This window comes from Coregonus lavaretus, assembly GCF_964263955.1.
Source record: "Coregonus lavaretus genome assembly, chromosome: 14".
NCBI classification, from domain to species: Eukaryota; Metazoa; Chordata; class Actinopteri; order Salmoniformes; family Salmonidae; genus Coregonus; species Coregonus lavaretus.
Genome location: NC_140001.1, coordinates 4,295,291 through 4,318,566, shown reverse-complemented (window position 1 = coordinate 4,318,566; position 23,276 = coordinate 4,295,291). Strand labels below are relative to the sequence as shown.

The 23,276-nt window shown below is 44.7% G+C and overlaps 1 protein-coding gene across 5 annotated transcripts; it reads left to right on the top strand.

Moving 5' to 3' along the window:
- Positions 1–333: 333 nt before the first annotated feature.
- On the top strand, positions 334–22,875 carry LOC311140984 (E3 ubiquitin-protein ligase KCMF1-like). 5 transcript variants are annotated; one of them, XM_084176251.1, is made up of 9 exons: positions 334–494; positions 1,610–1,652; positions 2,473–2,640; positions 4,144–4,283; positions 10,703–10,804; positions 16,609–16,789; positions 19,476–19,564; positions 20,219–20,454; positions 21,223–22,875. In XM_084176251.1, the coding sequence occupies exons 3-9, from the start codon at positions 2,610–2,612 to the stop codon at positions 21,515–21,517; spliced, it is 1,074 nt and encodes a 357-aa protein (XP_084032377.1). In that variant the 5' UTR covers positions 334–494; positions 1,610–1,652; positions 2,473–2,609; the 3' UTR covers positions 21,518–22,875. The 5 variants fall into 5 exon arrangements, with proteins under 5 accessions (XP_084032377.1, XP_084032376.1, XP_084032374.1 ...); XM_084176252.1 differs by having other exon boundaries at positions 390–494; positions 1,527–1,652; XM_084176250.1 differs by lacking the exon at positions 1,610–1,652 and having other exon boundaries at positions 349–494.
- The last annotated feature ends 401 nt before the right edge of the window (positions 22,876–23,276 follow it).

Sequence of the window (23,276 nt, the reverse complement as noted above, 5' to 3'; positions counted from 1 at the left end):
GGATTGGTGTAAGCAATAGGGTGAATGCACTTTGAAGTCAATCTCAGTTTTGTTAAAAGTACACTCAAGAAAAACTACTTGATTTTTTTTATTTCACCTTTATTTCAACAGGGAGTCCCATTGAGATGTAGCTCTCTTTTACAAGGGACCCCTGCATATACACAATGTATAAATACAACATAATACAAATATTGATCATAGTAATTCAGTTAATATAATTAAAAGAGGTTAATATGCCCCACCAACATTCGACAACCATACAGAAAGCCCTTAATAAATGCATTAGTTTCAAATGTGTCACTTTTATTTTGAAATCGAACCGCCGATTCCGCTATTGTTTCTCAGGCTGATGTTGTTGACGACACACACGGTGCCAGACCGGACCCCTTGATACGGGAGGAGGCCAGGGACAGCCAGGCCCGGCTTCTCTTCTCATACGATATTAATTGCGTGGTTCAAGCTAGAGTAAGCCCATAGGATGTCCCGTCATGAAGGTAAGAAGTTAACTCGCACAAAGAGACCCGGGCGAAGCGGTTGCGATAGCTGCCGGTTAGCGACATGGAGGGTGTTTATATTGAACTGCATGATGGCGGACCCCTTTACATTTTACCACTTTATCCAGCCCCTGAGCTTCTGTAGCTAGCTAAACAGCTTTCCAACAAAGGGAGACTGGTAGTTGAACGTAAGGACACTGCACAAGAAAGCAGTTAATATTTTCCCGAGTTAAGTTAGTTAGCTAGCTAGCTAACTAGTTCGCACGGTAGCCAGCCAGCTACTACAGTAACTAGTTAGCTAGCGTTAGTTGACTTGCTAAGTTAGTTAACTAACTATCATTTAAACCTGAAGTTAGCTAGCTAGTTTACAAGGCTTAGGTACGGCAAACCATTACAAATTGAAATGTATTCGACACTATCGTGGCTGTCAACACATCACTAGCTTGCTCTGTTTCCCTTTCCCATCTAACCTTGTTAACGTCACACACACGTCGTTAAGGGAATGGACTGGCATCAAATTGGCGATGGACGAGGCCCTGTAACCAATTTAGCGTGTTAAAAATCTACCACCATAATGTACAAGTCAAATTATTTGATTGGTTTCTAAAGCAGATAATGGACAACCTTGCTGGATCAGTTCTGACCTCTGCGAGTTAGCGACAGTATGTTGACAAGCTGTATTTGGCGTAGCCTGGAGATCCGACGTTAGATTCAACGTCGGGCATCATTGAGTGCGGATTAGGAAAGTTTCCTCTCACGACCTTTTACAAGCCAGAATGTTGAATCAAATGATATTTTAACTTACTTTACCGGTTTTTGCAGGTAGGAATGAGATGTACAATGTCCACAGAAAAGTATAATTACAAACTTTTCAAAGTGCTGGGAGTGCTGTTCAGATTTCTATCACCTGAAGCAGGGGTCCCCAACCGAGGGGGCACAATGTTTCGTTGGGTGGCAATGGACCCTGTTTGTTTTGAGGGGTACATTTTAGATTTTTATAATTCGCGATTGTTTATACCGACCATGCTTTAGGCTAGAAACAAGCAGTGAAATGCCAGAGGAAGACATGACGCGGATGCACATGGGAATATCATTGGTTTGTCTCTGTCATTCAGTATCTGACCTACAAAAGGACCAACCGCACAGACAACTGGTAAAGTACGTTCAAATATAATTTTATTCAACATTCTGGCTTGTAGAGGTCGTGAGAGGAAACTTTCCAAACGCTCATTTATGCCCCGACGTAGAATTCAAAGAAATTCAACGTTGGGTTTCCAGGCAATGTTTGGGAGTGTTGGCTTGCTGTGCCAGCTAGCTAACTTTTAACCTCACGGACCAGGCGGAGAAAGAGACGCCTGAGCAGAGTCCCCACAAGAAAAACAGAAACATCTGCTTTCTACCAACGCCGCTAAGGGTACCTGGTTTTTAGCAAGACTATTGTAGTCAATCAATTGCCTGCTGTCAAAAGTTGGTGGTCCACATAGCTAGCTGGGTAATAGTATTTTTCAAATGCATGCCAGACTACTCCAGTCTTTCATAACGAGGGCCATCAGTCCTGCACTGGCATTGTAGCTATGTTGGCAAATAGTGTTCTCTCTTTTGATTACTGACGTGGACACTGGAAATGTGAAGCGTCTGTGTAATAGGGTATGTTAAGTGTTATGTCAAGATGTTGGTTGTATATCATGGTGGCTAGTTAGGATGGATACATTATGCAACATGTGGGCTTGCTGTGTGTGTTGTGGGGTTTGACCAATACCCTGTCTGTGTGTTTTATACCCAGACTGCCGTGTGTGTTGTGGGGTTTGACCAATACCCTGTCTGTGTGTGTTGTGGGGTTTGACCAATACCCTGTCTGTGTGTGTTGTGGGGTTTGACCAATACCCTGTCTGTGTGTGTTGTGGGGTTTGACCAATACCCTGTCTGTGTGTGTTGTGGGGTTTGACCAACGTCCTGTTTCTGTTGTATCCTTCCCCAGGTGTGAGCTGCGACGCGTGTTTGAAAGGTAACTTCCGGGGGCGGCGGTACAAGTGTTTAATTTGCTACGACTACGACCTGTGTGCGTCGTGCTACGAGGGCGGAGCCACCACCACAATACACACGGCAGAGCACGCCATGCAGTGCATGCTAACCAGGGTCGACTTCGGTACGTACACACACACACACACACTTACATATAAACACACAACTACACGCGCATCACAACTACACGCCACAAGTCACACTGCACTGCATACTAACCAGGGTCGACTTCAGCACGTGCATAGCTAATACAACCACACACTTTAACCAGACGACAAACACCACAACTACACACCCTGAGCAATGATTCTGCCTGCACTGATTCACTGTCCTCTGTCCTTCCAGAGATCTTTTCCATCCTGTCTAACCCTGTCCCCTACTCCCTAACCACTACTGTTCTATCCTGTCTAATCCTGTCCCCTACTCCCTAACCACTACTGTTCCATCCTGTCTAACCCTGTCCCCTACTCCCTAACCACTACTGTTCCATCCTGTCCCCTACTCCCTAACCACTACTGTTCCATCCTGTCTAACCCTGTCCCCTACTCCCTAACCACTACTGTTCCATCCTGTCTAACCCTGTCCCCTACTCCCTAACCACTACTGTTCCATCCTGTCTAACCCTTTCCCCTACTCCCTAACCACTACTGTTCCATCCTGTCTAACCCTGTCCCCTACTCCCTAACCACTACTGTTCCATCCTGTCTAACCCTGTCCCCTACTCCCTAACCACTACTGTTCTATCCTGTCTAACCCTGTCCCCTACTCCCTAACCACTACTGTTCCATCCTGTCTAACCCTACTCCCTAACCACTACTGTTCCATCCTGTCCCCTACTCCCTAACCACTACTGTTCCATCCTGTCTAACCCTTTCCCCTACTCCCTAACCACTACTGTTCCATCCTGTCTAACCCTGTCCCCTACTCCCTAACCACTACTGTTCTATCCTGTCCCCTACTCCCTAACCACTACTGTTCCATCCTGTCTAACCCTTTCCCCTACTCCCTAACCACTACTGTTCTATCCTGTCTAACCCTGTCCCCTACTCCCTAACCACTACTGTTCCATCCTGTCTAACCCTGTCCCCTACTCCCTAACCACTACTGTTCCATCCTGTCTAACCCTGTCCCCTACTCCCTAACCACTACTGTTCCATCCTGTCTAACCCTGTCCCCTACTCCCTAACCACTACTGTTCTATCCTGTCCCCTACTCCCTAACCACTACTGTTCTATCCTGTCCCCTACTCCCTAACCACTACTGTTCCATCCTGTCTAACCCTGTCCCCTACTCCCTAACCACTACTGTTCCATCCTGTCTAACCCTGTCCCCTACTCCCTAACCACTACTGTTCCATCCTGTCCCCTACTCCCTAACCACTACTGTTCTATCCTGTCTAACCCTGTCCCCTACTCCCTAACCACTACTGTTCCATCCTGTCTAACCCTGTCCCCTACTCCTTAACCACTACTGTTCCATCCTGTCCCCTACTCCCTAACCACTACTGTTCCATCCTGTCTAACCCTGTCCCCTACTCCTTAACCACTACTGTTCCATCCTGTCCCCTACTCCCTAACCACTACTGTTCCATCCAGTCTAACCATTACCCTGTCCTCTTTCCTTCCAGACCTGTATTATGGGGGAGAGGCCTTCTCGGTGGAGCAGCCCCAGGCTTTCACCTGTCCCTCCTGTGGCAGGATGGGCTATACGGAGACGTCTCTACAGGAGCACGTGACTGCAGAGCACACAGAGACCTCCTCAGAGGTGGTGAGTATATACCGAGTGTACAAAACATTAGGAACACTGGCTCTTTCCATGACAGCCTGACCAGGTGAAAGCTATGATCCCTTATTGATGTCACCTGTTAAATCCACTTCAATCAGTGTAGATGAAGGGGAGGAGACAGGTTAAAGAAGGATTTTTAAGCCTTGAGACAGTTGAGACATGGATTGTGTATGTGTGCCATTCAGAGGGTGAATGGGCAAGACAAAACATTTAAGTGTCTTTGAACGGGGTATGGTAGTAGGTGCCAGGCGCACCGGTTTGTGTCAAACCCAGTAGCGTTGCAGTTATTTTCACGCTCAACAGTTTCCCGTGTGTATCAAGAATGGTCCACCACCCAAAGGACATCCAGCCAACTTGACACAACTGTGGGAAGCATTGGAGTCAACATGGGCTGTTGAGGCTGTTCTGAGGGCAAAAGGGGGTGCAACTCAATATTAGGAAGGTGTTCCTAATGTTTTGTACACTGGGTATATTACTGTATAGTATTATATAAGAACACAGAGACGTCGCTACAGGACCACGTGGCTGCAGAGCACACAGAGACCTCAAGAGGTGGTGAGTGGACCACTACCTTTTTTGGGGCCCCGGTCTTAGCCATGAAAACATGAGTGAGTCTTTAGGCCAAGCACCGGTGTAAATCCCTGCAGTGGAAAAGAGACATCAGTGTTTCCTCTAGATTCTTTCCAGGCAGGAGGGAGGTGCAAAATGTCCCCAAAGCAATGAAGGCCATGTTCAGTAAAACGAACAGCATCCAAAAAGACAAGTCTGGCTGTGAAGTGTTTTCAAATGCATTTGATGTGGAGCATGCTCAGATGGCCGTGTGTTCTACCAGGGGTTGGAACCGATTCATGGAACAGAACCGATTCATGGAACAGTACTGGCTGAAGTTTGCCAGTGAACATCTGAATGATTCAGAGGAGAACTGGGTGGAAGTGTTGTGGTCAGATGAAACCAAAATCGAGCTCTTTGGCATCAACTCAACTCGCCGTGTTTGAAGGAGGAGGAATGCTGCCTATGACCCCAAGAACACCATCCCCACCGTCAAACATGGAGGTGGAAACATTATGCTTTGGGGGTGGTTTTCTGCTAAGGGGACAGGACAACTTCACCGCATCAAAGGGACGATGGACGGGGCCATGTACCATCAAATCTTGGGTGAGAACCTCCTTCCCTCAGCCAGGGCATTGAAAATGGGTCGTGGATGGGTATTCCAGCATGACAATGACCCAAAACACACGGCCAAGGCAACAAAGGTGTGGCTCAAGAAGAAGCACATTAAGGTCCTGGAGTGGCCTAGCCAGTCTCCAGACCTTAATCCCATAGAAAATCTGTGGAGGGAGCTGAAGGTTCGAGTTACCAAACGTCAGCCTCGAAACCTTAATGACTTGGAGAAGATCTGCAAAGAGGAGTGGGACAAAATCCCTCCTGAGATGTGTGCAAACCTGGTGGCCAACTACAAGAAACGTCTGACCTCTGTGATTGCCAACAAGGGTTTTGCCACCAAGTACTAAGTCATGTTTTGCAGAGGGGTCAAATACTTATTTCCCTCATTAAAATGCTAATCAATTTATAACATTTTTGACATGCGTTTTTCTGGATTTTTTTGTTGTTATTCTGTCTCTCACTGCTCAAATAAACCTACCGTTAAAATTATAGACTGATCATGTCTTTGTCAGTGGGCCAATGTACAAAATCAGCAGGGGATCAAATACGTTTTTCCCTCACTGTACATGGAACAGTACAGGAAAAGAACGAACATTCTCATGGCGCAGAATCATACACACAATTATATATTTATATATTACTTTGGAAGTATGCTTGGGGTCATTGTCCATTTGGAAGACCCATTTGCGACCAAGCTTTAACTTCCTGACTGATGTCTTGAGATGTTGCTTCAATATATCCACATAATGTTCCTTCCTCATGATGCCATCTATTTTGTGAAGTGCACCAGTCCCTCCTGCAGCAAAGCACCCCCACATCATGATGCTTTCACAGCCGTGCTTCACGGTTGGGATGGTGTTCTTCGGCTTGCAAACTTTCCCCTTTTTCCTCCAAACATAACGATGGTCATTATGGCCAAACAGTTCTATTTTTGTTTCATCAGACCAGAGGACATTTCTCCAAAAAGTACGATCTTTGTCCCCATGTGCAGTCGCAAACTGTAGTCTGGCTTTTTTATGGCGGTTTTGGAGCAGTGGCTTCTTCCTTGCTGAGCGGCCTTTCAGGTTATGTCGATATAGGACTCGTTTTATTGTGGATATAGATACTTTTGTACCTGTTTCCTCCAGCATCTTCACAAGATCCTTTGCTGTTGTTCTGGGATTCAAATCAAATCAAATCAAATTTTATTGGTCACATGCGCCGAATACAACAGGTGCAGACATTGCAGTGAAATGCTTACTTACAGCCCTTAACCAACAGTGCATTTATTTTAAACAAAAAAAGTAAGAATAAAACAACAACAAAAAAGTGTTGAGAAAAAAAGAGCAGAAGTAAAATAAAGTGACAGTAGGGAGGCTATATATACAGTAAAATAAAGTGACAGTAGGGAGGCTATATATACAGGGGGGTACCGTTGCAGAGTCAATGATTTGCACTTTACGCACCAAAGCACGTTCATCTCTAGGAGACAGAAAGCGTCTCCTTCCTGAGCGGTATGAAGGCTGCGTGGTCCCATGGTGTTTATACTTGCATGCTATTGTTTGTACAGATGAACGTGGTACCTTCAGGTGTTTGGAAATTGCTCCCAAGGATGAACCAGACTTGTGGAGGTCTACAATTCTTTTTCTGAGGTCTTGGCTGATTTCTTTTGATTTTCCCATGATGTCAAGCAAAGAGGCACTGAGTTTGAAGGTAGGCCTTGAAATACATCCACAGGTACACCTCCAATTGACTCAAATGATGTCAATTAGCCTATCAGAAACTTCTAAAGCCATGACATCATTTTCTGGAATTTTGCAAGCTGTTTAAAGGCACAGTCTACTTAGTGTATGTAAACTTCTGACCCACTGGAATTGTGATACAGTGAATTATAAGTGAAATAATCTGTCTGTGTATTAATCTAAAATGTGCAAGAATTTCTAAAAACCTGTTTTTGTTGTCTGAATACTTATGTATATAAGATATTTCTGTTTATTTTTAATAAAGTAGCAGAAATTTCAAAATAACTGTTTTCGATTTGCATATGGGGTATTGTGTGTAGATTGATGAGGATTTGTTTTTATTTAATCAATTTTAGAATAAGGCTGTAACGTAACAAAATGTGGAAAAAGTCAAGGGGTCTCAATACTTTCCGATTGCATTGTATGTGTGTATATACAGTGGGGAAAAAAAGTATTTAGTCAGCCACCAATTGTGCAAGTTCTCCCACTTAACAAGATGAGAGAGGCCTGTAATTTTCATCATAGGTACATGTCAACTATGACAGACAAATTAAGATTTTTTTTCTCCAGAAAATCACATTGTAGGATTTTTTATGAATTTATTTGCAAATTATGGTGGAAAATAAGTATTTGGTCACCTACAAACAAGCAAGATTTCTGGTTCTCACAGACCTGTAACTTCTTCTTTAAGAGGCTCCTCTGTCCTCCACACGTTACCTGTATTAATGGCACCTGTTTGAACTTGTTATCAGTATAAAAGACACCTGTGCACAACCTCAAACAGTCACACTCCAAACTCCACTATGGCCAAGACCAAAGAGCTGTCAAAGGACACCAGAAACAAAATTGTAGACCTGCACCAGGCTGGGAAGACTGAATCTGCAATAGGTAAGCAGCTTGGTTTGAAGAAATCAACTGTGGGAGCAATTATTAGGAAATGGAAGACATACAAGACCACTGATAATCTCCCTCGATCTGGGGCTCCACGCAAGATCTCACCCCGTAGGGTCAAAATGATCACAAGAACGGTGAGCAAAAATCCCAGAACCACACGGGGGGACCTAGTGAATGACCTGCAGAGAGCTGGGACCAAAGTAACAAAGCCTACCATCAGCAACACACTACGCCGCCAGGGACTCAAATCCTGCAGTGCCAGACGTGTCCCCCTGCTTAAGCCAGTACATGTCCAGGCCCGTCTGAAGTTTGCTAGAGTGCATTTGGATGATCCAGAAGAGTATTGGGAGAATGTCATATGGTCAGATGAAACCAAAATATAACTTTTTGTTAAACTCAACTCGTCGTGTTTGGAGGACAAAGAATGCTGAGTTGCATCCAAAGAACACCATACCTACTGTGAAGCATGGGGGTGGAAACATCATGCTTTGGGGCTGTTTTTCTGCAAAGGGACCAGGACGACTGATCCGTGTAAAGGAAAGAATGAATGGGGCCATGTATCGTGAGATTTTGAGTGAAAACCTCCTTCCATCAGCAAGGGCATTGAAGATGAAACGTGGCTGGGTCTTTCAGCATGACAATGATCCCAAACACACCGCCCGGGCATCGAAGGAGTGGCTTCGTAAGAAGCATTTCAAGGTCCTGGAGTGGCCTAGCCAGTCTCCAGATCTCAACCCATAGAAAATCTTTGGAGGGAGTTGAAAGTCCGTGTTGCCCAGCGACAGCCCCAAAACATCACTGCTCTAGAGGAGATCTGCATGGAGGAATGGGCCAAAATACCAGCAACAGTGTGTGAAAACCTTGTGAAAACTTACAGAAAATGTTTGACCTGTGTCATTGCCAACAAAGGGTATATAACAAAGTGTTGAGAAACTTTTGTTATTGACCAAATACTTATTTTCCACCATAATTTGCAAATAAATTCATAAAAAATCCTACAATGTGATTTTCTGGATTTATTTTTCTCATTTTGTCTGTCATAGTTGACGTGTACCTATGATGAAAATTACAGGCCTCTCTCATCTTTTTAAGTGGGAGAACTTGCACAATTGGTGGCTGACTAAATACTTTTTTCCCCAACTGTATACAGTGCCTTCGGAAAGTGTTCAGATTCCTTGACTTTTTCCATATTTTGTTACTTTACAGCCTTATTCTAAAATTGATTAAATAAAACAATTTCCTCATCAATCTACACACAATACGCCATAATGACAAAGCGAAAACAGTTATTTTGAAATTTCTGCAACTTTATTAAAAATAATAAACAGAAATATCTTATATACATAAGTATTCAGACCCTTTGCTATGAGAGTCGAAATTGAGCTCAGGTGCATCCTGTTTCCATTGATCATCCTTGAGATGTTCCTACAACTTGATTGGAGTCTACCTGTGGTAAATTCAATTGATTGGACATGATTTGGAAAGGCAAACACCTGTCTATATAAGGTCCCACAGTTGACAGTGCATGTCAGAGCAAAAACCAAGCCATGAGGTCAAAGGAATTGTCCGTAGAGCTCTGAGACAGGATTGTGTCGAGGTACAGATCTGGGGAAGGTTACAAAAAAATGTCTGCAGCATTGAAGGTCCCCAAGAACACAGTGGCCTCCATCATTCTTAAATTGAATAAGTTTGGAACCACCAAGACTCTTCCTAAAACTGTCCGCCTGGTCAAACTGAGCAATCGGGGGAGAAGGGCCTTGATCAGGGAGGTGACCAAGAACCCGATGGTCACTCTAACAGAGCTCTAGAGTTCCTCTGTGGAGATGGGAGAACCTTCCAGAAGGACAACCATCTCTGCAGCACTCCACCAATCAGGCCTTTATGGTAGACTGGCCAGACAGAAGCCACTCCTCACTAAAAGGCACATGACAGCCCGCTTGGAGTTTGCCAAAAGGCACCTAAAGACTCTCAGACCATGAGAAACAAGATTCTCTGGTCTGATAAAATCGAGATTCAACTCTTTGGCCCGAATGTCAAACGTCACGTCTGGAGGAAACCTGGCACCATCCCTAGAGTGAAGGGTGATTTATTAACTACAAAAAATGTATTTTATTTTTACTCTGGTGGCGCTCTGCACACTCAAGCTTGTTAAGCCAACTCTTTGAAGTTCAAAGTTCCTTCATAGAAGCCGCTCCTTTGTTGGTATAATTATTTTGGCCTAATTCAGATAATGCATGTCATAACAAGATGCCCTGCGCCTTCTCCTCCACTCTCTCTCGCTCACTTCCCACCCGCAAAATTTCATTCGCATCTCGCGCCCGACACTTGTCTGTCCAATGCATGTAAACATCTTGCCCGCTCCATAGCAAGCTGCTCTATCCGCACTGATTGGTAGGTAATTTAATGTCTAGGTAAATGTAAAAATAAATAAATCAAATCTGAATTTTTAAAAGGAATTATCTAAACCGTTACTTTTTTTCCCCCAGTTCGTACCGGTTCAGAACATTATTTTGCTGGTCAGAACAGTGGAACATGAAAAACAAAAAAAAATGTGTTCTGTTCAGAACTAAACGATTGGAAAATAATTGAGGTTCCAACCTTTTGTTCTCTCTCTCCCTCCAGATCTGTCCAATATGTGCTGCGCTGCCTGGCGGAGACCCTAATCACGTGACGGACGACTTTGCTGCTCATCTTACACTTGAACACAGAGCACCCAGAGACTTGATATCCTTTACACTCAGGGCGTTTCTCAATATGCATACTACCGTGCTCCGAGGATGCATCGGTCGAAGAATGAGTCCAAATCAAAGTATGCGAAACGGAGCACTGAAGGCACTTCTCAGATGCGTACTCCGCTTGTACACATTTCGAAGCATGCATCAATGCAAGCTTCAATGAAAAGCATGGACATAAATGTGACGCAAACACGTAAGAAACGATGTAAAATTTCTCAATCAGTGCTGAGCATTGTTTGGGCTGAAGCGAGAGAAAATAATCTGACCTCTGAATGAAATGTTGCCCATTCACGTCTCATATCTTACCTGACTACAATAATGTATCTTGATACGTTAATAAATACATTGTTAATTTTGGCATGTTTACCTGCCTACAATACCCACTGGAGTGTGCATAGATCGCAACCCCATAGTAGGTCAATAGGGCTAGCTAGCTAGCTAACCACAGAGTCCCGACTCCCCTCCTCTCACTTCCAAAAATGTAATCTGACAGAGAGGTGATAATATCAGCAAACCACAACTGATCACCTGAAGTCACGATATATATATATATATATATATATATATACTACCGTTCAAAAGTTTGGGGTCACTTAGAAATGTCCTTGTTTTTCATGAAAACATACATGAAATGAGTTTGAATAGGAAATATAGCAAAATGCATAGGATATGTAGTCATTGACAAGGTTAGAAATAATGATTTTTAATTGAAATAATAATTATGTCCTTCCAACTTTGCTTTCGTCAAAGAATCCTCCATTTACAGCAATTACAGCCCTGCAGATCTTTGCCATTCTAGTTGTCAATTTGTTGAGGTAATCTGAAGAGATTTCACCCCATGCTTCCTGAAGCACCTCCCACAAGTTGGATTGGCTTGATGGGCACTTCTTACGTACCATTCGGTCAAGCTGCTCCCACAACAGCTCAATAGGGTTGAGGTCCGGTGACTGTGTTGGCCACTCAATTATAGACAGAATACCAGCTGCTTCTTCCCTAAATAGTTCTTGCATAGTTTGGAGCTGTGCTTTGGGTCGTTGTCCTGTTGTAGGAGGAAATTGGCTCCAATCAAGCGCCGTCCACAGGGTATGGCGTTGCAAAATGGAGTGATAGCCTTCCTTCTTCAAGATCCCTTTTACCCTGTACAAATCTCCCACTTTACCACCCCCAGACCATCACATTGCCTCCACCATGCTTGACAGATGGCATCAAGCACTCCTCCAGCATCTTTTCATTTGGACTGCGTCTCACAAATGTTCTTCTTTGTGATCCGAAAACCTCAAACTTCGTCTGTCCATAACACTTTTTTCCAATCTTCCTCTGTCCAGTGTCTGTGTTTTTTTTGCCCATCTAAATATTTTCTTTTTATTGGCCAGTCTCAGATATGGCTTTTTCTTTGCAACTCGGCCTAGAAGGTCAGCATCCCGGAGTCACCTCTTCACTGTTGACGTTGAGACTGGTGTTTTGCGGGTACTATTTAATGAAGCTGCCAGTTGAGGACCTGTGAGGCGTCTGTTTCTCAAACTAGACACTAATGTATTTGTCCTCTTGCTCAGTTGTGCACCGGGGCCTCCCACTCCTCTTTCTATTCTGGTTAGAGACAGTTTGCGCTGTTCTGTGAAGGGAGTAGTACAGAGCGTTGTATGAGATCTTCAGTTTCTTGGCAATTTCTCGCATGGAATAGCCTTCATTTCTCAGAACAAGAATAGACTGACGAGTTTCAGAAGAAAGTTATTTGTTTCTGGCCATTTTGATTCTGTAATCGAACCCACAATTGCTGATGCTCCAGATACTCAACTAGTCTCAAGAAGGCCAGTTTTATTGCTTCTTTAAATCAGCACAACAGTTTTCAGCTGTGCTAACATAATTGCAAAAGGGTTTTCTAATGATCAATTAGCCTTTTAAAAATGATAAACTTGGATTAGCAAACACAATGTGCCATTGGAACACACAGGACTGATGGTTGCTGATAATGGGCCTCTGTACGCCTATGTAGATATTCCAGCTACAATAGCCATTTACAACATTAACAATGTCTACACTGTATTTCTGATCAATTTGATGTTATTTTAATGGACAAAAAAATTGCTTTTCTTTAAAAAACAAGGACATTTCTAAGTGACCCCAAACTTTTGAACGGTAGTGTACACACTCACTCACTCACTCACTCACTACCGGTCAAAAGTTTTTTTGAACACCTAGTCATTCAAGGGTTTTTCTTTATTTTTACTATTTTCTACATTGTAGAATAATAGTGAAGACATCAAAACTATGAAATAACACATATGGAATCATGTAGTAACCAAAAAAGTGTTAAACAAATCAAAATATATTTTATGTTTGAGGTTCTTCAAATAGCCACACTTTGCCTTTGCACACTCTTGGCATTCTCTCAAACAGCTTCACCTGGAATGCTTTTCCAACAGTCTTGAAGGAGTTCCCACATATGCTGAGCACTTGTTGGCTGCTTTTCCTTCACTCTGCAGTCCGACTCATCCCAAACCATCTCAATTGGGGTGAGGTCGGGGGATTGTGGAGGCCAGGTCATCTGATGCAGCACTCCATCACTCTCCTTCTTGGTAAAATAGCCCTTACACAGCCTGGAGGTGTGTTGGGTCATTGTCCTGTTGAAAAACAAATGATAGTCCCACTAAGCCCAAACCAGATGGGATGGCGTATCACTGCAGAATGCTGTGGTAGCCAAGCTGGTTAAGTGTGCCTTGAATTCTAAATAAATCACAGACAGTGTCACCAGCAAAGTACCCCCACACCATAACACCTCCTCCACCATGCTTTACGGTGGGAAATACACATGCGGAGATCATCCGTTCACCCACACGACGACTTACAAAGACACGGCGGTTGGAACCAAAAATCTCCAATTTGGACTCCAGACCAAAGGACAAATTTCCACCGGTCTAATGTCCATTGCTCGTGTTTCTTGGCCCAAGCAAGTCTCTTCTTCTTATTGGTGTCCTTTAGTAGTGGTTTCTTTGCAGCAATTCGACCAAGAAGGCCTGATTCACGCAGTCTCCTCTGAACAGTTGATGTTGAGATGTGTCTGTTACTTGAACTCTGTGAAGCATTTATTTGGGCTGCAATTTGTGAGGCTGGTAACTCTAATGAACGTATCCTCTGCAGCAGAGATAACTCTGGGTCTTCCATTCCTGTGGCGGTCCTCATGAGAGCCAGTTTCATCATAGCGCTTGATGGTTTTTGCGACTGCACTTGAAGAAACTTTCAAAGTTCTTGAAATGTTCTGTATTAACTGACCTTCATGTCTTAAAGTAATGATGGACTGTCATTTCTCTTTGCTTATTTGAGCTGTTCTTGCCAAAATATGGACTTAGCCCTATTTGGTAAAATACCATCTTCTGTATAGATTTTTCAGATCTACATATGTTTGACACATAACATTAGTTACAGAGGGTAGTCGAGGTCCAGGAAAAGGCCATCATCGATGAACAGCCGACATGTTGATGACGCAATTTACTCCAAAAGGTAACGCAGTAGCACCGTAGTGCTTCTCAAATGTTAAATGTATGCGTTCTCCACGCTCCTCATAAGAACGTGCTCGGTGCGGAAAACGGTAGTATGCATATTGAGAAACACCCTGAGACTACTGTCTACAGTACACAGTCTAACCCTAACCCAGATACTTGAAATCCTTTACACTCCGCCTACTACTCCAGAAAAGGATAAGCCCCCCCCTCTGAGCCTGGTTCCTCTCTAGGTTTCTTCATTATAGGGAGTTTTTCCCCAATGTGCGTCTGCTTTGCTTTGCTCTTCGGTGTCTAGTCCAGGTAACTGTGAAGTACGTTCGTTGTAACAACTGCTGATGTAAAAAAAAAAAAAAAAGCGCTTTATAAAATACATTGGATTGTCTTCTCTGCAGGACAGTCTTAACGCTAAAGGCGTCCGCATGCTTCCCATCTGAAACAGTTTGTGCATGTGTTATGATGACATTTCCTGGAGTTTTTGTTCATTTTGGTCTTTGTCAGGGTTTTTTCCCCCCCGGCTGTTCATGCACACGTTCTTTTCTCGTCGGTCATTGGTCAACAGTAGGGATTCTTTAATGAAGCGTTTGTTGTCGTTCAACGACAGACAAATCGTTTTCATGCACAGTTTTTCATTTGAGAAATGCTGCACCTAACATCTTAGTTAGATGTAAACTTGCGCAACTAAGATCTCCTCAGGGGAAAAAACGTCAATTTAATGACAGGTTTCTTGTGTTACCCGTCAAGATGGTCAAACGGTACAACTGCTGCTTTTTTTTCTTTTTTTTCAAGTTGAAGGTCTTAACTCTTAACTCCGAGACTTGATACCATTTTATGTGTAGACTACTATTCTACTGCACTGCAATTAATTATATAGAATTATCTAATTCTAAGGGGGATTCTACTACGTAACATGTCTAACAAATGGAAACTCCCCCTTCAGGGAAGCAAAAGGTCAATGTAAAACTTGCTGGAACCACAGGGCCATCTGCTGGACAGCACTGAGTACTACAACATACTGTGTGTGTATCAGTTTAGCCTGTTGTGTGTTTGAGATCGGGGACGGAGAGGGAGAGTGTTTTTATATACTGAACAAAAAATATAAAACGCAACATGCAACAATTTCAAAGATTTTACTGAGTTACAGTTCATATAAAGGAAGTCAGTCAATTGAAATACATTCATTAGACCCTAATCTATGGATTTCACATGACTGGAATACAGATGTGCATCTGTTGGTCACAGATACCTTTAAAAAAAGGTAGGGGCGTGGATCAGAAAACCAGTCCGCATCTGGTGTGGCCACGATTTTCCCCATGCAGCGCGACACATCTCCTTCGCATAGAGTTGATCAGGCTGTTGATTGTGGCCTGTGGAATGTTGTCCGACTCCTCTTCAATGGTTGTGCGAAATTGCTGGATATTGGCGGGAACTGGAACACGCTGTCGTACACGTCGATCCAGAGCATCCCAAACATGTTCAATGGGTGACATGTCTGAGTACGCAGGCCATGGAAGAACTGGGTAATTTTTAGGAATTGTGTACAGATCCTTGCGACATGGGGCCGTATATTATCATGCTGAAACATGAGGTGATGGCGGCAGATGAATGGCACGACAATGGGCCTCAGGATCTCGTCACGGTATCTCTGTGCATTCAAATTGCCATCGTTGAAATGCAATTGTGTTCGTTGTCCGTAGCTTATGCTTATAACCCCTCCGCCACCATGGGGGTACACCGTTAACAACGTTGACATCAGCAAACCACTCGCACTCACGACGCAATACACGTAGTGTGAGGCCGGTTGGACGTACTGCCAAATTCTCTAAAATGAGGTTGGAGGCGGCTTATGGTAGAGAAATTAACATAAAATTATCTGGCAACAGCTCTGGTGGACGTTCCTGCAGTCAGCATGCCAATTGCACGCTCCCTCAACTTGAGACATCTGTGGCATTGTGTTGTGTGACTAAACTGCACATTTTAGAGTGGCCTTTTATTGTCCCCAGCACAAGGTACACCTGTGTAATGATCATGCTGTTTAATCAGCTTCTTGATATGCCACACCTGTCAGGTGGATGGATTATCTTGGCAAAGCAGAAATGCTCACTAACAGGGATGTAAACAAATTTGGGCACAACATTTGAGAGAAATAAGCTTTTTGTGCGTATGGACAATTTCTGGGATGTTTTATTTCAGCTCATGAAACATGGGACCAAGACTTTACATGATGAGTTTTTATATTTTTGTTCAGTGTATATTCATGACATGTCCATGATGTTCCTTGACGGTGTTGCTCCACGATGAGTCGAGCGGGGTGCGGCACGTGCGTCGGATGTTCCACCCGGGTCGGGGTCTGGGGGGGCAGAGGGCCCGGCGCTCCAACATGCACTTCACCTCCTCAACCTCCGGGGGGGGCACTACCACACAGACCTCTACCCAGAGCTCCAACCACAACAGGGAGGCCATGGATCCTATAGCAGGTAGGGGGAAAGGGGAAGGGGCGGGGGTGGGGGGAGGGGGAAGGGGCGGGGGTGGGGGGAGGGGGAAGGGGAAGGGGGAAGGGGGGGCTGGTTTGGAGATGACATAGCCTAATACAGAAGCATGTCTGTTCTACAAAATATGTATCCCAAAATGTATTCTCAAATTATTTACAATGCCTTCAGAAAGTATTCACACCCCTTGACTTTTTACCACATTTTGTGTTACAGACAGAATTTTAAAATGGATTAAATTACTGGCCTACACACAATACTCCATACTGTCAGAGTGAAGGATGTTTTTAGAAATTAATTACATAGCCTTAATTTCAGTTTTACAAATGGAAAAACTGAAATGTCTTGAGTCAATAAGTATTCAACCCCTTTGTTATGGCAAGCCTAAATAAGTTCAGGAGTACAAATGTGCTTAACATAATATTTTGCATGGAATCACACTGTGTGCAATAATAGTGTTTAACATTATTTTTTTAATGACTACCTAATCTCAGTACCCCACACATATAATTTTGGAAGGTCTCTCAGTCAACCGTGAATTTCAAACGCAAAGACCAGGGAGGTTTTCCAATGCCTCGCAAAGAAAGACACCTATTGGTAGATGGGTAAAAAAAAAAAAGCAGACATTGAATATCCCTTTGATCATGGTGAAGTTATTAATTACACTTTGGATGGTGTATCAATACACCAAGTCACTACAAAGATTCAGGTGTCCTTCCTAACACAGTTGCCGGAGAGGAAGGAAACCGTATTGACTCGGTTGTGAATACTTACGCAAATGAGATTCCTGTGTTTTCATTTTCTATAAATTTGCAAACATTTCTAAATATGTTTTCACTGTCATTATGGGGTATTGTGTGTAAATGGGTCAGAAAAAAAACATATTTTAATCAGTTTTGAATTCAGGCTGTAACACAACAAAATGTGGAATAAGTCAAGGGGTATGAATACTTTCTGAAGGTTGCGCTGTGTGCACTGAAATGACACGCACTGAAATGACATGCATGATTGTTGCTGACGCTCTGATTTTCAGTTGAAGAGAATTAAATAGTCTGTCATATGCACCACAATGGCGCTAAACTCAAGCAGCTGTAGCGGCTGGTAAAGTCATTCAAAGCCTCTACTTTGCAGATCAATTCTTCACATTCATTGTTTTAAACAAAATCTTAAAAATCACAACACTGGTAAACCGTGGTTGACGGTTTACCAGTGTTGTGATTTTTAAGATTTTGTTTAAAACAATGAATGTTGAGAATTGATCTGCACTGTATGTTCCTGGTCCTCTGTAGCTCAGCTGGTAGAGCAGGGCGCTTGTAACGCCAAGGTAGTGGGTTCGATCCCCGGGACCACCCATACACAAAAAATGTATGCACGCATGACTGTAAGTCGCTTTGGATTAAAGCGTCTGCTAAATGGCATATTATTATAATTAATTATTTATGTTTGTTAGCTAGCCAGACAGTTTTAGAGAAATGATTCCATACATATTTTCAAATTAACTGGCAATATGCCAACATTCCATTCAAACAATGCAGTCAATTCACAGCCATAAACTGGCTGAAATCAGTTGATGGGACGGAGACGAGTTGTAAATGCAACAAATAATTTCCCAAGAAAACAAAATCTGAGACATTTATGGTCTCTTTACAGATGTTAAATTGGTATAAAACCCATATAAACTGTATTTATAATTATATGACAATATTTTAGGTTGACTATATAATTCCATTACACAATTTACACCATTACACAATGCCTAGGCAACCAAAGACTCGTTTGCTAAAACACCTTGCTTGTTTCAGCAAGGAGTAAGGAAGTTTCATCACCTTGTAGAGTCCCATTTTACAGTAGAAAATGGACTCAACCGCCCGAATGCCTGGCCGTCCAGTCATTATTCAGCTGTTCATTACACAGACAAAAACAAGGGGGGTTGTGTGTAACTGCCAAAATAAAGGAAACCCACAACATAAAGTGTCTTAACAGGGCGTTGGGCCACCACGAGCCGGAACAGCTTCAATGCACCTTGGCATAGATTCTACAAGAGTGGAACTCTTATTTTCTTCCACAAGAAATTCCATCATTTGGTGTTTTGTTGACGCTGGTGGAAAAACACTGTCTCAGTCGCCAACCCCAGAATCTCCCATTAGTGTTCAATTGGGTTGAGCTCTGGTGACTGAGACGGCCCATGGCATATGGTTTACATAGTTTTCATGCTCATCAAACCATTCAGTGACCACTCGTGCCCTGTGGATGGGGGCATTGTCATCCTATGGGGGCATAGCCATGGTGGCCAAAATAATGGCCTGCCCACACGAAAACACACAGATTCTTCAAAAATAATATGCATTGTGCAACACACACCATTAGTACACACCCACCCAAGGCCCTTATAGACCAGTCCAGACAGTAAAGACAGTGTTTGTGTGTCGGTGTTGCAATGACACATTCCTTAAAAGTTATCCTAATCCTGATTTTAATCCAGTTGGTTCAATGCTGTGTTTTAACGGCTGGCACCGGCCCGGACAGACAAGTCAGACTTAAGCCAGACCAAAGTATTTGACTCCTGTTGGAAACACCATATTTCACTCTCTCAGGGCTGGTTAGGGTTGAATAATATGATTTTATTTAACCCTCCTCCTCCCTCCCTCCCTGTCTCTTCGCCCCCGCCTCGCAGAGCTGCTGTCCCAGTTGTCAGGGGTGCGTAGGTCGGCGGGCGGCCAGCTGAGTTCGGGTCCTTCAGCCTCCCGGCTACAGCAGCTCCAGGTAGGTAGTCCAGAGGAGGGTCAGCAACCAGAGGGTCGACAGTTCGAATCCCAGCTCCGACGAAGAATCCCAGTAGCCTAGAATCTAAGATGCCATTTTGCCCTTGAGTGAAGCGCTCAACCCTTCATCATTGTCTTCTACGACTTCTTCCTCTCCTTCTTCCTCTCCTCCTTCGTCATCTTCATCCTCATCCTCCTCTGTGTTCTTCCTCCTCCTCCTCTGTGTTCCTCCTCCTCCTCCTCTGTGTTCTTCCTCCTCCTCTGTGTTCTTCCTCCTCCTCCTCTGTGTTCTTCCTCCTCCTCCTCTGTGTTCTTCCTCCTCCTCCTCTGTGTTCTTCCTCCTCCTCCTCTGTGTTCTTCCTCCTCCTCCTCTGTGTTCTTCCTCCTCCTCCTCTGTGTTCTTCCTCCTCCTCCTCTGTGTTCTTCCTCCTCCTCCTCTGTGTTCTTCCTCCTCCTCCTCTGTGTTCTTCCTCCTCCTCCTCTGTGTTCTTCCTCCTCCTCTGTGTTCTTCCTCCTCCTCCTCTGTGTTCTTCCTCCTCCTCCTCTGTGTTCTTCCTCCTCCTCCTCTGTGTTCTTCCTCCTCCTCCTCTGTGTTCTTCCTCCTCCTCTGTGTTCTTCCTCCTCCTCTGTGTTCTTCCTCTTCCTCTGGATGCAGCTCCAGCTGGATCGGCAGCAGACCCAGGCTGCCAGACAGCAGTTGGAGATGTCCCGGAGCACCTCGCAACGCGGCAGCCGCACCTCCACCCAGGCAGGGCTGAACGCCAACCCCAACCCTGGGCATCACAACGCCAACCCTGGCTCCAACTCCTTCAACAACCCTAGTCCCAACCCGGTGCAGCACGTGTCCAACACACACACACAGAACAGCAACTCCCAGTTCCTTCTCAACAGGTTGGCAGCTGTCTGCTACACACACACAGAACAGCAACTCCCAGTTCCTTCTCAACAGGTTGGCAGCTGTCTGCTACACACACACAGAACAGCAACTCCCAGTTCCTTCTCAACAGGTTGGCAGCTGTCTGCTACACACACACAGAACAGCAACTCCCAGTTCCTTCTCAACAGGTTGGCAGCTGTCTGCTACACACACACAGAACAGCAACTCCCAGTTCCTTCTCAACAGGTTGGCAGCTGTCTGCTACACACACACAGAACAGCAACTCCCAGTTCCTTCTCAACAGGTTGGCAGCTGTCTGCTACACACACACACAGAACAGCAACTCCCAGTTCCTTCTCAACAGGTTGGCAGCTGTCTGCTACACACACACAGAACAGCAACTCCCAGTTCCTTCTCAACAGGTTGGCAGCTGTCTGCTACACACACACAGAACAGCAACTCCCAGTTCCTCCTCAACAGGTTGGCAGCTGTCTGCTACACACACACAGAACAGCAACTCCCAGTTCCTTCTCAACAGGTTGGCAGCTGTCTGCTACACTTCATTTAACCTTCATTTATTCTGGTTGTTCTCATTGAGATCAAATCTCTTGAGCGAGAGACTTGTTCTTAGGCTTCTGTCTGTCTGCTACTCTCCCCTCCCTCACTCACTCTCCCCTTTCTCCCTCTCCCCCCTCCCTCCCTCCCTCTCCCCTCCCTCCCTCCCCCTCTCCCCTCCCTCCCTCCCCCTCCCCCCTCCCCCCTCCCCCTCCCCCCTCCCCCAGACTGAGCGAGGAGAGGTTGTCGGAGGCGGAGCTCCAGCTGAGAGAGGGCCAGTGGGCGGACCGCTCCCTCTTCGTCACGGAGCTCCTCCTCTCCACCCTGATAGCCAATTCCGACAACAGCGAAGACGACGATCTCCATGACTGCCACGACGCCGTGACGCGAGGCTCGGACGCCTTCGCTGCCTTTGGAGACATGGGCTGCGTGGAGGTCATGACCTTAGACGTGGCGGTGGAAAACCTCAACCTCCGAGAACAGAAGAATGCGCAGCAGCCCCTGGCTTTTCCGCCACTTTGACCAAACCACCCAACGGAGAAGAAAATACTTTGTCTTTTCGGCTTTGGTTCATGTTTTATGTTTCGGAGTGGGTGATTGTCATCTCATCTGTCCCCCCCCCCTGTTCTATTATGTTGTGTACTTGACAGGACCCAGAGGAGAGAATATGAACGTGAGAGAGCGAGTGTCGTGAGCAAGAGCAATTGAACAATATAATAAATGTTTATGAAAGAAAGCCGATAATCAACTCCACATGAAGCCGTGTTTGACTGCTTGCCCCCAGCAGGTGAACGTAGGTCCTCAGACACACAGGAGGAGGACAGACGGATGATCTCAGTTGCATAATCCTCTCTCCTGGTCTCCTCAAAACCCGTTGGATAAGAAGGCCAGAGGTCCCTCCCCTCGGCACATCCTCCAATGGGTTTAGAGATGGAGAGAGGATGTGAGGAGTATGCAACTGAGGTCTTCTCAGACTCCTCTATGCTGGATAAATAATAAAACCTGATTGGATGGTTTGCCACAACCAAACGTTGGTACGTCCAGATTCTTCACCACACAATGTGCCCCCCTTTTCTCGACTACAGTCACTGTTCCATATTAAACTGCTATCTAAATGGGGAGTTGGGTACCATCCTAGAGATTAAACTTGTCTGTGGTCCTGTAGGGTGGCATATATGTTCGGTCTATGGCTATCTTCCTAACCTGCTCTATCAATATAGGGGGCGTTCAATTCTACACAAATGATTCTCTCCTCAAGACTGTTGATTGGATGGTTTTAATTCCTCCCCCCCTACCCCGTATGACATCACTTGATGGGGCCATGTGACCTTGCTTTTTATGCCAACTGAACTGTGGATCCTTTTTGAATTGCATATCCAGTGAAGCTTTATACAGTATGCATAACGCTACATATGAGGCGATAGAAGATTCACATACAAGACCGGTGGAGTGTTTTCTAAAAGCAGGTCTGAAAGAAGGAGTGTTGTTATAGAATCAGTTTTTCCTTTTCGATCACAATGACTGATTATATGGGGGGGGGGGGGGAGTAGCAGACAGCGCAGCACTTCTTTATGACTTTGAAGACCTGATGCCGTTCTCTCCTGCCAGTTTACATAGTTTTTCCCTGACTGACGGTATTCCTCTCCATTGCAAAGATGTTGATCCACCACAGTGTGACTGGAGAGAATCCTGTATGCTCTCTCTCTCTCCATTGGTTGGTTTCTCTGCGTGAGAAGACCTTTGTATGCCTCCAATGCTACCTTAACAAATGCAATGTATGATGACATGTTTTTTTGGGGCATTTGGAAAAGGCTAAAAGACAGGGTAAACTGTTCAACTTGGTGGACAATAAAATAGTTTTGGATGTAAAATGAACTACACCAACAGCGCTGTCTAGTGGTGTGTGTGTGTGTGTGTGTGTGTGTGTGTGTGTGTGTGTGTGTGTGTGTGTGTGTGTGTGTGTGTGTGTGTGTGTGTGTGTGTGTGTGTGTGTGTGTGTGTGTGTGTGTGTGTGTGTGTGTGTGTGTGTGTGTGTGTGTGTGTGTGTGTGTGTGTGTGTGTGTGTGTGTGTGTGTGTGTGTGTGTGTGTGTGCGTGGCTAGAGACTCCTAAATGCGACGGGGGGGGGGAAGAGAGAGAGAGAGAGAGAGAGAGAGAGAGAGAGACTAATGGCCACTTGGTGAGAGAGTGGGAGAGCGAGATTGAATAGCAGGGAAGAGGCAGTCTGTAGCGTGTTCCAAACGGCACCCTATTCCCTATATAGTGCACTACTTTTGACCGCA

Bases quoted from the DNA above. Each gene is read 5' to 3' on its own strand.
- LOC311140984 (XM_084176248.1), top strand. The intron at 10,805-16,608 runs ATATCCTTTACA...GTGTTGCTCCAC, and splicing joins ACAGAGCACCCAGAGACTTG to GATGAGTCGAGCGGGGTGCG. The intron at 19,565-20,218 runs GTAGGTAGTCCA...CTCTGGATGCAG, and splicing joins CCCGGCTACAGCAGCTCCAG to CTCCAGCTGGATCGGCAGCA.